The sequence below is a fragment of the Physella acuta genome, unplaced genomic scaffold (assembly GCF_028476545.2).
Source record: "Physella acuta isolate Inbredline_101_S28 unplaced genomic scaffold, ASM2847654v3 ptg000080l, whole genome shotgun sequence".
NCBI lineage: Eukaryota > Metazoa > Mollusca > Gastropoda > Physidae > Physella > Physella acuta.
Genome location: NW_026731600.1, coordinates 725,734 through 743,763, shown reverse-complemented (window position 1 = coordinate 743,763; position 18,030 = coordinate 725,734). Strand labels below are relative to the sequence as shown.

At 31.9% G+C, this 18,030-nt stretch overlaps 3 protein-coding genes across 3 annotated transcripts; 1 reads left to right on the top strand and 2 right to left on the bottom strand.

Moving 5' to 3' along the window:
- Window positions 1–477: 477 nt before the first annotated feature.
- Window positions 478–6,876, bottom strand: LOC131957169 (transcription factor A, mitochondrial-like). Its single transcript, XM_059321902.1, has 7 exons — window positions 6,751–6,876; window positions 5,304–5,512; window positions 3,849–3,922; window positions 3,174–3,311; window positions 1,601–1,699; window positions 826–882; window positions 478–681 (listed from the first exon to the last, which is right to left on the bottom strand). Exons 1-7 carry the CDS (start codon window positions 6,825–6,827, stop codon window positions 478–480), a joined length of 858 nt encoding a protein of 285 aa, XP_059177885.1. The 5' UTR covers window positions 6,828–6,876.
- A 169-nt stretch (window positions 6,877–7,045) lies between these two features.
- LOC131957205 (carboxypeptidase E-like) lies at window positions 7,046–12,854 on the top strand. Its single transcript, XM_059321947.1, has 9 exons — window positions 7,046–7,563; window positions 7,801–8,003; window positions 8,346–8,513; window positions 8,646–8,809; window positions 8,898–9,022; window positions 9,359–9,498; window positions 9,866–9,983; window positions 10,185–10,432; window positions 10,791–12,854. Exons 1-9 carry the CDS (start codon window positions 7,224–7,226, stop codon window positions 11,019–11,021), a joined length of 1,737 nt encoding a protein of 578 aa, XP_059177930.1. The 5' UTR covers window positions 7,046–7,223; the 3' UTR covers window positions 11,022–12,854.
- A 212-nt stretch (window positions 12,855–13,066) lies between these two features.
- Window positions 13,067–17,742, bottom strand: LOC131957259 (guided entry of tail-anchored proteins factor CAMLG). Its single transcript, XM_059321998.1, has 4 exons — window positions 17,637–17,742; window positions 15,767–16,203; window positions 15,442–15,507; window positions 13,067–15,214 (listed from the first exon to the last, which is right to left on the bottom strand). Exons 1-4 carry the CDS (start codon window positions 17,731–17,733, stop codon window positions 15,038–15,040), a joined length of 777 nt encoding a protein of 258 aa, XP_059177981.1. The 5' UTR covers window positions 17,734–17,742; the 3' UTR covers window positions 13,067–15,037.
- Window positions 17,743–18,030: the final 288 nt, after the last annotated feature.

Here is an 18,030-nt window from a genome sequence, read left to right as displayed (position 1 = left end):
AATTAACAATATCAGCATTCTTTATGCTGTTTATCAGTCATTAAACCATGTAATAGCAATTCATTATAATAATAAAATGGTTTATAAAAAGTTTGATGTATAAGATAATGTTGCTTTATGTTGAGTCTTTGAACAGTAACAAGTGGTATCTATTAAATTTTACTTATAATTGAAGATTTAATAACCCATTGAAATCTCATTTGCACATTACTGTTAAAAAAAGATAATCCCTGAAGATTTAGAATAGAATTTATTTACAAAGCTGGAGTTCATTTTCCACAGCGTGCACTAAAACTCTGCAACATAGCACCTGACTAGGCATAGATGCACATTCTTTCATATTTTTATTTCAACACTTACAAGCACATGCTCAAAATTTTAATTTGAAAATATCTATTGTCTATTTGCACACACACACATAAACACTTCCTTTCCACGATTATGCTGCAATATATATAGTCCTTCAGTTGAAAACTTTTACTCTTCTTTAACATCAGGAGCAAATGTAACACGTTTAGATTTGGAAACAGGTTTTCCATCCAAGTTTTCTCCTTTGTCTAGCTTTTTCAATGTATTCTTTCTAATCAAGTCAAATCTTCCCAATGATATCATCTTTTTTTCCCATTCATTCATTGCGGATTCATGTAAGTCTCTGTTTTGTTTTGCTAATGTAACATATGGCTAAAAAGAAAAAAAATTGAATCAAAACCTTTATAAAGGAGAGGATAATTGGAATAAAAAAATAAATATAGAGAAGTGAATCATAAAAATCTCATTTTTTTTTAAACACTAGAAAATGATGCTTAAGGAAATACATTGTTTTACCTCTTTTTCAGCCTCAGTCATTTCTTTCCAGCGAGTAACAATAATTTTCAACCGGGCCTAATAGAATAAAATATACATATCATAAAAAAACTGTACCATTAGAGTAATAATAAATGTGGTTTCAGTGTATCGGGTGTTTAGAGTCATCCATGAATTATGTTATGCCTTTTTACACCCCCCCTGCTCACAAAAAGCTAGACCCACCCCCTGACTTGATGTCACAACTCAGCCTACACCCCCCTCAAAATTGTTTTTTTTTAAAACGTCGTTTGTCGTCCTAAAATATTGACTGAGTATTTTAATTAAATGGTTTTCTTAAACCCAAATAACAGCTAAAATTCAGTTTTAAATATTACTTTTTTATAATGCAAAAGTTTGACATCACACTATCTGAATACCCCATCCCCCCCCCCCATCACTACAAAATTAATAAGCCCCCAACCCTTTATGAGTGATATTTATGGATGACACATCACCTAATTTACCACGCAAACCAAAACAAAAAGGAGTAGAGGGAACTACTTTGGATAAAAATAAAATGTAATAGTTATGTTAACAGACATGACTGAGAACATGATTCAGAATACTGCATATTTTTGGAAGGGTTTGGTAGAGAAATCTAAAAGGATAGTGCACTTATTAAATCCAAATTTTACATCCTTTCAGGACTTTTATCTGTAACAAGTGTAAAACAAGTGTACTTTATAAGTGGTTTGGGTATTGAAACCTAGGCCAATATTAGCCACTAAGCTGATCTATGATAAATTTCACTTACTGCTGCTGAGATGTCAGGGTCTCGTTCTCTAAACTTTTCTGACATAAAGTAACAGAAAGCCCCAGGAGCTTTAGAAGGTATGCCCAAAGCTTTCCTTTCCTAAAATGAAAACAAAAAAAATTGGCTTAAAAAATATTAAGTCAACTGGGCACTGTCAAATAATTTTTTTTTACTCTTTACAAATTAAGTTTACACTTAATACTACAGTTAACTTCCTAAGTATTAAATAAAGTTATTGCAGATTCTGACTGGTATGTGATAAATTAATACAAAGTAAAGTTTCCCTTTCAAACCTGACGGTCTATGGGGCAAGTGAAGTAGAGTTCACTTGTTTCTGTGACCTCTGCATACGAAGAGATAGTGTGGTCAGCACTATGTCATGCCGCCTTTACTTTCCTAACGTGAGTTAGTACCCATCAGAGTTCGGTGGACTCAGGGACGGCCTATTTACTTGAACCTGGATTCGAACTTGAGACTTACGGGTTACGGGTTAGCAGTCCAGCTCTCTACCGCTAGACCACTCCGTCCCATTAATACAAAAACACTTTCAATTTATGGTTTTAGTTGTCTACATGCTGGGTATATTGTGCAGAGCAACATATATAAAATCTGTGAGTAGGACATCACCCCCAGATCAATAACTACCCCGTCCACAAATAGGATTAGGGCATCACCCCAAAAAAATGGGGGACATTACCTGTCTGTTAAAACAAAACTGACACTAAACCTAACAATGTTATGGAATTTTCAGTTAGGATTAGGCTTATACTAAACTTCACTGTTTCTCTGTTTGGATTCAATGCAATGCCTAGGTAAAGTACTAAATAAATGCAATTTTATTTTATACTGTACTAATTTCTGTACTACAGAGTGCCGGGTTTCTCAATTTGCAATAACATGGGTAACAGGTATAAGAGAAAAAAAGGAGGGAGGAGGGGGGGTGGAGGAGAAGGAGACTGACTGTTAATGGTTTAGACCAGGGGTCTCCAAACTTTTCAGTCCGAGGGCCGCATTAACTATCAAATTTCAGTTCGGGGGCCAGTTTCTTCCAGGCATGTCTTTGATTTTTCTGCGCAAAGTTCCTCATCATCACCAACAAACGATTTTTCCTTGGACAAAAAGATCTCCGCAGGCCGGATGAGAAGACTTCGCGGGCCGCATCCGGCCCGCGGGCCGTAGTTTGGAGACCCCTGGTTTAGACTAATACTATCCTAATTACTTTCCACTAACTTAACTTTGTAAGACTGGCCTGGCAGACCGCTCAAGTTTCTGGCACCATATACTAGATGTGAAGTAGTGCCAGTATAAGACACATTACAGTGACTTACATTCAAAGCATTGTCAATTGTGTTTAAAAGGCAAACAATGCTTAAAGAAAGAAATTAGAGGTATTGAATGAAAGGCATCCATTTTTTAAAATAAAATTTAGGATGAAAATTGGCCATGTTATGAAACTAAAGGAAAACATGTATTTTTAAATTATTAGTCTTGATGAAAAAAAAAACATAACTAAAACTTTAGTTAAACCATATTAACAAATCTCATTACAAGTTACAGTTTATTTTTTACAAACCTTGTTAACTTTTTTTGCTTTTGTAAGCAGGCTGAGTGCTTCTTTATGTTGGATTTGTAAGGGTGTTAAATTATCATAGTAATTCTTTACTTCTTGTTTGTATTTTTCATATGCTTCACGTCTCTTCAGTGTCAAACGCTGGTAAAAAAAAGCAAACATTTAAATCAATATCCCGTTAAAAAATACAATTAACCATAAGATCATTACAATATCATAAAAGTAAACTAAAAGATTATATTAAAACATGTAAAAGTAAACTAAGTAAAATAAGATAGAAAAAAATAAAATTGTTTAGATTAAGCATAAAATATTACTCAAAAATTGAAAAACAAAAAAAGAGGTGAAAATAGAGTTGACATTCTAATATTTTTTTTATTACAATTTCATCCCTAAATAACTTGTGTATTTTTAACAATTTTGTCTCTCTTTTTAATTATTTTTTTTCCCCAGCTAGTAGTAAGCTTTCTCAGGATAAGAATCTATATAAAACATTTTAATTTTAAAAATGTTAATAACTAAATAACTTTCCTTAAATGTGATTTAAAACAAAGATTAGGATAACGGACAATGTATAAAAGTTTAACCAGTGAATTGAGCGAGTGTAATAAAATTTCATTTTTTCCCCAGCATAATTTGAACTGGCTTGAACATTCAAAACAAATTTTTATCACTTACTGCTTTTTCTTCAGGATCTAAGTCTCTCCACATTTCAGAGGCTTTAATAACCATTTGGACTTGTGAAGTAATTTCTAAATAGTAAATATATAGTTTTATAGTGCTCCATATTTTAAAAATTTATTTTCCTAAGTAGTGTTTTATTATAATATTTTGGTAATTAATGAGATTGATTAATTATATACATGGGAAATGTTATTGTCAAGTAAAATGAATAAAACCTGCAAAAAGATCACAACATGTTGTAGAATGTTGCAGTTTAGATAACTTATTTAAAAGTATTTTAAAAAACAACAAAAACAAAACAAATAGCTAATTAATATATACTTAGAATTAACAACTTTTGATGGCTACTAAAAGAATTTAAATTACCATTGTTATATTATATATATATATATATATATATATATATATATATATGGCTACAGGACATAACCCCCCGGAAATCCCCCCATCATATTTACCCACCGGTGCAATAACCCCCCCCTCTCAAGTTAGAATCCTAACTCTAACTAGAATTCTATACCTATATACTACTTTAATCCAAACCTTAAGAAAAAGACCAAAACCTAAGCATCCACCTTAGCCTAAAACTTCACACAAAACCAAAACCAACGCTAGACACAACCCTAACCTTAGCTCTAACCCTAAATGTCCGAGGGGTGGGGGTGTGTGTGTGTGTGTGTGTGTGTGGTGTGTGTGTGTGTAATTGACAGGGGGGAAATGTCCTGTTCCCATATATATATATATATATATATATATATATATATGTTTCTGAGTCAGCTTGTCAGTGATTACTTATTACATTAAGCCCGTCAACATTAGATTTAAGTAAGGAATTAATTGCTTAAATATAAGATACAGAAAGTTAGTTTTGTCAGATATTTGCCAAGTTGGAAGCAAAGATGATCACAATTTGTACATATTGGAATAACATACGTTTCAAACAAATAAAGAGATGGATCAAAAGTAGGTATCTAATACCACTTGGTGGTATTTATCCATTGAGTTAAAATTGAGTAAAATACAACCAATTTCATCGAGCAATACTTGTAAGTTAGACTTAGATATTAGAAGACATTTTTGTTACTACAACTGTCCTCTGGCGGGACGGAGCGGTCTAGCAGTAGTGAGCTGGACTGCTAACCCGTAAGTCTCGAGTTCGAATCCGGGTTCAAGTCAGTAGACCGTCCCTGAGTCCACCCAACTCTGATGGGTACCCAACTCACGTTAGGGAAAGTAAAGGCGGCTGGGCATAGTGCTGACCACACTATCTCTTCATATGCCGAGGTCACAGAAACAAGTGAACTCTACTTCACTTGCCCCATAGACCGTCAGGTTTGAAAGGGAAACTTTACTTACTTACAACTGTCCTAAGGGGTGAAGGTCGTGAAGAAATCATTTTAAAAAAATGTAATTAAATAGACAGAAAGAAGTAAAAATAAGGTAATCAACCTGGGTGCTTTTGTTTGATAATCGGTTCCACTTCCTTAACGAAAGTGAAAAAAATACCACCAGGATGTTGCGGTTTCTTCGGCATAGGTACATCTAGAACTCCTTTCTTTATATTAATGAAGTGCCCTTGCTTGTTAGAGAAATTTCTACACGTATGACTGGATGCTTCTTTTAAATTAGCATTAGGACCACTGTTGTTAATGCTGATCCTGAAAGTGAGAGGTAACACAAGTGAATTAGCCTCAAGTAGTTTGGGTAAATACAATATGCATGTAGGCCTAACATACATAAATAAAATTCCATTAATACCATCACAAAATTCCTAACTAGCAAGTATACATCTAAGCTTTCTTTTTTTTAAAGTAACTACCAAAAATTGGAACATAATGACTCCAAGCTGCTTGAGTACTATAATTTAATTAATGATATAGGCTATAACATGTTATAATAGATACAACAGAAATATGCAAAAAAAAAATTGTGTTAACAAAGGGAAATAATGAACTGTCAGATTTTTTCAGGAGCAGCACTGGCTTAACTATGAACTAAATTATGTGCTTTGAGATGTTTACCTTTCTTATAGTAGTTTTTGTTGGGTGTTTTAGACCAATCTATGATATGTAATTGTGGGATACTATTTGTTTTTCAGTACAGTAATTCTATGCTTGGGCTATAAATTATAGACCTATATCAAAGTTACCCTTTTAGACATGTTGGTCAAGAGGACAACTGAAGTTAAAGTCACCGCTGTTTCGTTGACCTTGGAATGTGATGGGCATTGTGTGGATGTGAGAGCCTAAAGAGTTGTCATTTATAATATAAAATTCCACTTTCATGTTTGTTTCAAAATGTGGGGCCTCAGTAAATTCAGCATGTAGATCTAGATCTAGATGAAAAAATGGACCTAAACCCTCACAAAAATCAATTTTTTAAAGTTTCGCCTCTCTGTGTCATGTCATATATTGATGTATATTTGTATTGATAATGTTATTAAGTTATAAACATGTCATTACAGGGTAATGATTAGGCCTACTCAGGAAGCCTACTATTAGTATTAGGCCTATTTAATAATTTATTTATTAAAAATAATTTTAAAATAAAAACCCAGAATGTCCCAATTTTTTTTTGTAAAAGTTTTAAAACCAAGGATATTTTAATTTATTAGTTAAAATAAACATCCATTAGTTAGGCCCAGACTAGTAATAATTAGGGAACCTTAATGTAGGATGTATCTAGATCTAGATTCTAGTCTGGATATTATTTTTAGTGCTGATGCCAGAGTAGAGTGAAATTTCGAGTTATTTAGTTGAGTGAGTTGAGTCTTGAGTGTGTCGTCAGTTTGCCAGGTCATTTAAATTATTTAAAACATAGGTTTGATGTCGAAATAAAAACAGAATGCTTAAAACAAACATAATTATGACCATATCTCTTCACGGGTGAAACATACTGCAATTTTTTTAAGCCCAGATAAAGTGCTTGAAGTTTGCTGCCTTTGAAGCAGCTTCCAACCATGGTCGTCGCCATCTTCTCGCGCCTAATGGGAGGTATCTCTTCTGTTTTTTTAAAATTGTGTTTAAAAACATAATTAGTTTATTTTTACAAAAAGGTACGTGTTTTAAAAAAATATATATTGTTTAAATAATCAATGATTATAAATATTTCATTAAATAATCTTAATACTAATTTCAATGAAAAGTATAAGTAAATAATTTGTTAAAGAACTCCCCATTGACGTCAAAACGCTTCCGTCACAACCAAAAAGGTGGATAAATTATCATATTTATATTATTTAGATCTTAGGCTTGAAACGCTCCCACACATATTTTTGTAGAAGTCTAGGCCTAGATCTTGATCTTATAGATCTATCTGTATTGTAGTGGTACTGATTTTTGGACGTTAAGTTTCTTACCAGTGTAGACCATGGAAAAATCACCCAGATCTCTATTTATTTCTCTTTTTGTTTGCGTTTTGTGTTTAACAACAATCATTCAAAGTGCCAAACCAGAATCAGAAAACCAGGGAGCTTTAAAAAATGACGGTAGTGGAAACGGTAAATATGAAGCAGTTGTTAATAAAGATCGCAATGAAGAAGGCTCAATATTCTTTCATCATAATTATGAGTCAATGGTCAGCTTAATGACTGAAGTGAATAAAGCCTGTCCAGAGATAACAAGAATTTACAATCTCTCTGAGCCATCAGTTGAGGGACGAAACTTAACTGTTTTAGAAATAACAGAGAATCCTGGAGTTCACAAGCCAGGTAAGTTATGTAATTTTTTATTTTTAGTTTAGTATAGTATATAGGCTTACAGATCTTTTTTAATATAGGCCTAAATTTAATTTAAATTTTACATTGCTTTATCATTATACTTTATGAATGAGATTATCATTTAAAAAATTGCAATTAGGGCCTATGACTATAGATTGCCTACTATTATTTTATAATTATAACTTAGTTATCAAAACTCAAACATAATTCAACAATTTTGTTTTACAGGAAAACCAGAATTCAAATATGTAGGCAATATGCATGGTAATGAAGTTGTTGGAAAGGAAATGCTTTTGTATTTAATGGTTGCTATGTGTGAACTTTACAAGAAAGGAGATGAGTTAACTAATTTTATTGTAAGCCAGACACGTGTTCATATTTTGCCATCCATGAATCCCGATGGTTGGGAGAAAGCTTACAAGGAAATGCTGGTAATTCGCTGTTGTAGGCTTTTACATTACTTACATAAATCATGAAAAGCCTCTGTTATGTAGCTGAATAAGCAAATGAATATAATAGAAATATTTTTTCCATTCTAAAATATATATCTGATCAATTTTCATTTTTCGCTCATTGTTAGAATATTTTATGGCCAATTAAATAATAAGCACATTATTTTGTAAATTGTTTAGTACAATTTTTGTCAGATAAGCTCTGAAATTTTCCTTACTCATTTCTTTAATGCCAGATAAAAATATTGAACATTATCTTATAAATATTGAAAAAAAATATTCATCTTTAAGAGTTATTTAACAATTCACTTTTCATCTTAGGAAACTGGAGAAGCAGGATGGCTTACAGGAAGATCAAATGCTAATAATGTTGACTTGAACCGCAACTTCCCAGACTTAAATGCTAAAGTGTATGAGAATGAACGAGATCATAAAGGCAGAAACAACCACCTAATGAAAGTTGAAAATGCTATAGCTAATGACAAATCTGTAAGTTTTTACTTGTTGCTTGTTAACAGTATGATATTTAAAATGTAATAGCCATCTTTTTGTCATGTTTTTGGTATGTAATCATTTATATTTTTGTGAAATGTAATCACTGTTGTTAAAATAAATAAACAGCTGCAGCCAGAAACTAGAGCAGTTATGCGTTGGCTAGCAAGTATTGGATTTGTTCTATCTGCTAATCTTCATGGGGGTGATCTAGTGGCCAACTATCCTTATGATGAAACCAGATCCGGAAAGAGCCAAGAGTACACTGCCTGTCCTGACGATCATACTTTTGTGTGAGTGGTATATTTTGTTTCATTAAGCTTCTCAATACTGGAGAAAAAATATTCATGGAATAATAATGTTATTTTCTTTTGATTTTAGTTACCTGGCCAAGTCCTATGCTTACTTTCATAAAACTATGGCAGATGCTAACAGAATACCCTGTGATAAAGAAGGAGACAACAAACCTATCACAAATGGAGGTCTCTGGTATTCTGTAGCCAAAGGTATATTTCAAAATATCTGATGCATCTAAACATATGCATGTTAATATATTTATTTTATATGAAGTCCCAAGAAAGTTCAATATTTAAAGGTTATAGGACACTAACAAATATTTTTTGTTGTGCCCATACTTTATTTTCACAAAGGTTAAACCATTTCTAAATTTGTTACTTTTTATGGGAGTTATTAAATTATACATGTGGTATGTCTTACCAGGTGAGGATAACTCATAAGTACCAAATTTAAAAAAATAAATTTATTCCTATTTAAACTGTGTAACTTAGAAATAAATAATTTTTTTTCTCTTGAGATTTGAATGTGTAACTTGTTTGTACTAGGCATGCAGGACTACAACTACTTAAACACCAACTGTTTTGAGATCACTCTGGAATTGGGCTGTGACAAGTTCCCCAAAGCTTCAAAATTACAAGAGCTTTGGCTAGACAATGCTGCAGCTCTGTTTAACTACATTCTACAGGTAGCCACCATATTAGTCATTCAGTATCTAAAGACATGAGGTTATCTTAAAAGTAGTTAGTATTAGAAGTCTGAGGATATGCTACAATTATTATTCAGGCTAATAAAACTTGATGATCAGGTAGAATCTATAAATTTACATTATTTAAAATAATAGTGGCACAAGTATTGCAGTAGGAATAATATTAAAAGATTTGTTTGATTGGCATTCAGTAGTAGAATTGTTATTTTAGTTCACTATCTAAATTTAAAACCACAATCAATGTTTTAATGTGATAATATGTAAAAATAAAACACTACATTCTGTTTAACATTTTTTTTAAGAAATATTACTATATTAGCTTGTTAACTTTATTTTTTGTTTTCAGACGCATGTTGGAGTTAAAGGATTTGTCAAATCTGTAAACAGTACACCAATAGCCAATGCTGAAATAAAAGTCAACAATCTGGCCTCTGGTCTGCCTATAGAACATGATATCTTGTCTTGTAAGTCAGGACAATTCTTATTGTGTATTAAGCCTTGTCATTTGATCTGTTTTTTTTTACATCTCTCCTGCAACAAACGCATACTTGAAGGACTGGTTAATTGTAGTAGTTTCAGATATTGCTTAAAATTTTGTATGTAAATAAAAATAAATCACCATACATTTGTAGATTCCACTTCATCGCATAATGTTTTTTCTTTAGTGGAAGCTGGAGACTATTATCGACTACTGGCTGATGGCTACTACAAAATCTCTGCCAAGGCTGAAGGCTTCCACCCCTCTTTCCACTGTGTACACATTGTGAACAACATCAATGTAGGAGAGTCTGGCAGCGAGCTGTCCCCTGCTCCTGAGCTGAACTTTTCTTTAGTTCCCAGCTCTCAGCCAGAACCTGATCGTAGTCAAGAGCTTGAGACCTGTCAGGCACTGTGGGAAGAAGTTCAGGCCAAAGTGAGTGACATTTAAAATTTTGTCAGTGTTGTGTTAAGTTATGGTCAACTGTTGGGCACTCTGTTATCAGCCCAGGAGCGTTGAGTTCTAATTTGATTTTGGGAAATAGGTTAAATGTTTCATGGGTTAAAGAAACATATGAACTCATACAAGCTACATTATGGATCTTGAGATAAAGTTCAATTACAATCACTTCTGTTGTACACTTTATTTATTCAGCACTAAACTACAATAAATTACAGAATCGGCAAAAGTAATGAAATAATTTTCAAAAGCTGTGCTTATGTCATGGTTCTAGCATTAAAGAACTGGCATCTTGTTAACATTGAGGCAGTATTTTTGTTATTGTTGATTACAGACTCAACTAGATGACAGGGATCTGCTAGTGTCTGTTCTGTCCTACTTGGATCCCACCACCAAGTGGTCAGCTCTGGCGGACAGGTTGACAACTGTACAGCTGTACTACTATCTAGGTGAGGGGCTGAAAACTCTAAAACCTGACCAGATGAGAGAGGTTCTGAAACTTTTACCAAGAGCTGTGCAAGAGCAGCTGGATTTAGTCATCACAGCCACAATGGAAAAAGAGTAAAAAATTAGTTAATAAACTATCATTTTAAGGTCTTAGAAGTTTTAAGCATTAAAATAGGGTACCAAATTTTATTTCATACGATCACATGGTTGAAAATATAATGCAAGGACCAAATTTATTTCATAATAGTCACACACAAGAAATATACTAATTTTACTCTGTAATGATCACACAAACTTAGCCGACATTTATGTTATTCTTCTAAAACATGAACAAAAATAATTTTTATAACTTTTATGTACTTTAATTTCTACTTTTAATTTTAATAGCTTTATAAGTTTGTTTGCAAATTTTATATATTATACTACATTTGAACAAGTTTGTTGAAGAAAATGCCTGTGAACTACCAGTGAGATGGAACAGCACACAATTTTTTAATAGTTAAAAACCTCACAGACACCCAGATTAATTAAAAGAAGTTATTAATGTCTTAAGTTATTATTATAACTTACAATTAGATTTTAAATTCACAGAAAATTATTATTTTATTTTACACATTGCCCTTTTTAATTAAAATTTCACAGAAAGTTATTATTTTATTTTACACATTGCCCTAGCTAATGGCTGTAATCATTGATGTTACCTTTAGAATAGGTATTGTAATTTATACTTTTTAAAAATATTTTCAGAGTTAAACTGAAATTTATATTTTAACCCTGATACTGGTACCTTTAACTGTGGACATTGAAATAACTGTTGTATGTACTTTTTCCACACTCTAATCGTAGAGCCACTTGCATAATAAATAGAGTCCTATTTGTTTACTGAGAGTTGTTTTAGGATCAGGAGCCACATGTTGCCAACTTCTGCACAAAAAATAATCTAAACTAATTAATGTGCAATGTTTAATGAAACTACAGCAGTATATGATATATTATTATTATATTATAAAATGTATTCAGTCCCTCTTGCTGTTGTCTGGTCCAATATGTGTGATGTGTTAGCTGTTTACAGTACTTTAGTAATGTACTTTTTCTCTATCTGCTACTTATAATAAATCAAAAGCGGTGAATGAATTACAGACATTCTACAACATTTGTCAAAAAAATTAGATCACAATTTTTCTCATTATGGACCAGCTAGGGCATGACTTTTTCTTGTTCCAAATTTAATATATCTTACAAAAACTGTTCCACGTAGCAATAATGGTTTAGTGATCTCAAGAGTTTTGACTTATACAATTTCTTGCTTAATTTAATGTAAATCATATACACAAAAAATCTATTTTTCAATTTACATCTATAGAAATGTGTAGTTTTATTTTGTGTCTGTAAGAAGTATTGTTATTTTCTGATCAGTACAGCATTTATCTTTTATAAATATTTATTTTACATGCATTTGTTTTCTTCAAACAAAAAATTGTGATAACTTTTATGTGCAATACTAATGGAAATTTTTAAAAAATATGTTCATTTTACATTGTAATGGAAATTTAAAAAAAAATGTTCATTTTACTTTGCAATTTATAATGTTACAATAATAAGTTGAAACAAAATCCAATCAAAATAGAATTCCAGTATCCATTCCAAGTACTTTTTTTGTTTGTCTATACACATTTTTCATCAAGGCAAACTATATATTGCATTCCCATGAAGTTTATTTTAAAGGGTTTTTAATGATTTTATTATAAAAGATCTGCTTTGTGTTTTTAATCAGTTATGTTAAACATTTTAGTTTTAAAAAGGAAAGGAATTTTGTTGTTTATAAATTATAGTTCAGGGTATCCAGCAAATTATTGTGTTGTGATTTTTGTGATATTGGTGTATTCTTTTCAATCAATCCACCAGTGTACTCAGTACTCACACAGAAGAATAAAAGCTTATTTTAAAATCACTTGTTTTCTGTCTTTGAATTTCTAGGGTTCTCACTACATTAAAACCATTTTCCACCACAGTTAAAATTTTTTATGTAACAAAACTATATAATTTTAAAATTCTTATGAATTCCATTCATGCTTTTCTTATACAACAGCTATGATTAAAAATAAAACATTAAATAAACAAATAATTGACAGGACTACAAATGACTTGTGTTAAAAAAGTAAGCAATGTAAAGAAATACTGAAAACCTATTGATAACACTAACAATACAGATAATTTACTATAATTATAAATCATTCTCCAAAGCTGTGTGTTTGGTCACTTTTCCATTACAAAAACAAATTAGAAAATCTGAAGAAGGGTACTTATAAAGACATTTTTATTTGAATGCATATGCATAAACAGCCAACTGATCAAAGCAAAAATGCTGCAATAAAATATGATTGAAGTACAAGATAAACATAATCACATTTTAAAAACATACTTAAAATTAAATGGCTTACTACTAAAATGTAACAGAATTACAAAAGTATTCACCAACACAAATTCTGTTGTTAAAGAACATGTTCTGATTTTTATTAGAAATATTGCACTAAGTAGATCTATTTACACTTATAGTTTAATGACCCACTAAAGTACAATGTATTTTTTCCATTTTGCCTTAGTAAGCATAAAATTTCAACATTATTTACAATATGAAGCCTACTTCAGAGTTAAACAAAGAAAGTATATATACAAAAGCAATAAATTTCTGTTATGCCAAAAAATAAATTTGATTGTTATGTAATATTACAACAAAAGATGTTAAATTACAATTAAGAATGAGGAAGTAGAAGAGTTTCTGTTTCAGGATGAACTGGAAAATAACCAAAAAACTCAAAAGAATTAGCATACTTCTGTTTTTATAAGGTTGAGATAAATCCCCAAGATTAAAATGTCATACATTGTTATTTGCTTTTTCATGTAATTTACTATAATTAATACTTTCCTAGTCCTAAAATTTTTACGGGCATTATTTCATTGCAGCTCCCATTGTCTTGTAATATTAAATAACAATACATAACAGAGATGTAAGTTCATGTCTTTAGTTTAGTGCAGAGATATTTCTTATTTTTAGTAAGGTAAGTCAAAATTCTCATGTAACAGGAAACAGCAAAAGCTTGTTTGTAAGGGTAACAAATAGTTCTTAATTCAACATAGTGAACCTATATAGATTATACATGAAATGAAACTCCTACTCTAGTAATATGGGTTAGCTAGCTAATATAAAGAATTGAACTAAAGGAATATAATGCAAAAGTAGTATATATGAAAACTTATTTAAATAAACACAATTTTAGTTTTTTTTTTACTTCTTCAAAACTTTTACAACATACTACATAGAGGGTTAATTTACAGGTGTAAACTACTGTAGCAGTTAAATGTTATTTCATGTAAAACAAGCACAACTACCATGTTCAAAAGAGCAGAAATATGAAAGCTCAATAACATTTAAATTTAATAACCTATTTACTAATGAAGATGAGGCCTTTTTAAAAAAAGTTTTGTAATTGCCCTAATGCTGGACCCTGATTTCAGAATGCCAATAAAAAGAATTTTTTTTCCAATGGAAAATAGGTTTCAACTAATAATTACAAAATTACTTTATTGGCATTTCTAATAATTGTTATCCTTTTAATTCTAAAATACAGAACATATAGTACAATGATTCAACCTTTCCATAGATATCTGGATGCTTTGATCTACAACTTAAAACTGAAAGACCTTTTGAAGTAGATTGTTAGTAATGTCAGTATATCTAACCAAAAAAGAACTTAAAAGTATAAGGTAAAAAAAGCATTTAGAAATTATCTTTAAAAGGTGGCAAATAATTTGTTATAACTCTTTTAAAAAATCTGGAATATGCAATCTTTTTTAAATTTTTTATATATACTATGTCATAGGAATGTCATTATGACTTCCAAAATGCTTTAAAAAGTGTTATGAAGGTTCCTGTGATACAATGGTCAGATTGGGAGTTGTGGAGTTCAAAGTATACTGGCACTGGTAGCTAATGCAGCTAGAGGATAAACCTACCTTCAAAAGTTATATATTACCCATGAAACAACCATCACTACATTGTACTAATTTTAAAAACTAATAGTAGTCAGCAGTGGAAAAAATAACAACCCAATAACAAATAAGTGCCGCAGGGAATTATTTTATTACTGCATGAGAAAAAATGAAGAAAAACAAATAAACACAAAAATCACTGACAGCCAAAGATACGTGGGCCATTATTTTGGTGTATGAATCCAGAATATCCTGCTTGATTCCACACAACATGAGAGCAGCTACCATCATGTTTCCTTTGGATTGCATTACTGGTATGTGCTATAAAAATACAGATTGTTTTTATAAGTCAAGCATACCAGAATTAACCACATTAACTAGAAAGTTAGATAGAATTTAAAGAGGATATTTTAATTTTCAATACAAATATCACCATTTATTTTGAAAATAAATGTAAATGCATTGATGGTACATAAGAGAGAGATTTTATAGGCTATATATAGGCTATATTTTATAGGCTATATATAGAATATACTATACATATGTACCTGAAAGTAAGTGTGTACTGTATAAGCTATGGCTATCTCCAGAAAGATGAATGGATAGAAAATACTCTGTAAAAAATGTTAACATTTTATTAATAGAAAATTTGATTAGGGGTCATATAGGTATGGCGAGGTGGGTGTTCTAAAGTTCCAACTTGATTTATAAAATAGGTGACCCCTTATATTCATTATAATAATATAAAGTTCTTGTAATTCGTTTTAAAATTTTTGTGGAACTCTTTGAGGGTAGAGGTTTTAAGACTAGTTTTTTTGTGTATATCTATATAAGAAGTTCTAATTTTAAAAAAGTATTTCAATTAAAACTTACTTGCAGTAAAAACAGTCCAAACCCAAATTTCAGTAGAAACCGAGAGACAAATGCAGTTAAGGCAAACACAGACAGTTTTAAAATCTCCAAGGACTTTGAATCCATGACAAAGTCTGACATCTTATTATTTGTATTTATTTTTGTTGTTGATTCTGGTACTGCATTGGTTTCTGCCTCATTTTCATCATTGTGAAGTGAATCACTTAAAGTGTTGTGAAAATTTGTCAACGGCACATCGTCAAATGTTGAGGAATTATGACCAGTCAAGGAAGGTTGAACTGGTGGCTCATTTATAAGAGGAGTTTCATGTGTTGATATCTGTGGTGAAGCAACAGTTTTATGATGTCTATTTCTAAGGCTATAATGAGGCTGGGAACTTTCAAGCAGCTCTTCATCATTTTTTTGCTCAGTTGGTATTGGTTGTTCCGCAACACCTTCTGTGAATTATTATAGACACTTTTATTATTTGCAATGACAGGAATTAAAAGTCTATTTAATGTTTATTTTAAAAAATTGAAAGTAACAATACATAGGCCTATAAATTATTGTATGTTTGTCTTATATGCATTACTACACCTTAATACTAGCTTTGGAAAGTTGTTGAGAATACTCCTTAGAAGGTCATGGTTACTATCTTAGCACCTGGGATCTGATGATTAAGTGTCCTGCACAGGGGGTCTGGGGCATTAATTGATTCAATGATCAAGCTGCAACAGGCGCAACTGCCAACTCTCCGGCAATGGGCTGCACCCTGGGCTCCTCCATGAGCACTTTGATGCCTATGTTCATTTTAAAGAGTGCCATATACCTATACCACTTATGGTTGCCAGATACCTTTTCCGAAAATACTGGACACCTTTCCATCCTTCCCTTCTCAGGTATGCCGCAAAGCAGAAGAAGGGGGGTAACAGAGTATTATTCATATACTTGTCCAGTATTTATATTTATTTTATCCTGGACAGTCTGCTCAAAACTGGACACCTGGCAACCCTAATACCACAGCATTTGATGTGGTAGTGTAACCGGTGGCTACCAAAATGTAGTGACAACCCTGATACCTGTAAGGTGTGTTCTATCTCACTTTTACGGAGGGTGATTAACATACACTCAAGGCGTTCATACAACAGGCCAAGGGGTGGATGGAGTTAGTGTGAACAAAACTGTGTCCCAACAACTAAGCTCCAAAGGAGTATAGAGCCAGCATTGTTTACAATTAAATAACTTATTTAAAAAAAAAATTTAGGTTAAAAATATGCTGATGAAACCTTATTAAAAGTTTTGTCACTCTGGTAGTGTGTAGTATAAGGTGGGAATGTATGATGGCGATGGTTACCACTGTACTAGATCTAATCTAGTAAATAATCTTGTCCCTATTAATAATTTTTTGGCTCTAGCTTTAATACTATAAACACTAACCTAAACTTAATATAAACACTACGACCAGTGTTTAAGTTTCCGGTTTAGTGTTTTCTTTTAATTTCAGGTATCTCTCCCCCCCCCCCCCCCCCCCCCCAGCGAAGCATGTCTTTATTATTGTCTACCGCCCCGCTGAATGAAATATAATTCATATAGAAAATATATTCTTTTACCAGTGGTATTGTCGTCGTCGTCCCCCGCCCCCCCCCACTGAAAAAGAAACACAATAGTATTGTCGTCGTCGTCCCCCGCCCCCCCCCCCCACTGAAAAAGAAACACAATACACTGACTACAGTCTACCTACACTGACGACGACACTCACCACTTAACTGAGTGGACGGTACCCGGTACTCACTCAGTGTATCGATAACCATAAGAACTAGACTAGTCTACTCAGTGCTTTAGCCTTTTAAAACAAGTATAAAGTATAAAGGTAAGCGAAAACTTCAGGTACCATTAGAATTTAAACCATATATCCTTTTAATTCTATCTTCTGAGTTTTGCAATATTTTCTTTCGCCTAGCTTCTCGTTGGGCTGCCGCATCCGCCATTTTGTATTGATAAAAGGTGAAATCATTATTATTTTCGGTGATGATTTCGAATTTAAAATTATATTTTTTTTTGGCTAGGCCTACGTGAGAACATCTCGTGTCTGTTCTTTGCCAAGATGTATTCAATATGTAGACTCAGATATAAATAAGGTTTTAAAAATAATTTAAAACAAATTAGCCAATCAATTTCTCATCTACCAAAAAAACAAAAAAAAAAACAACAACAACACAAAACGTCACTTAGATTTATGATACATATTCTACCCCTAGTCCTAGGCCTATTGCTAAGGGGGGAAT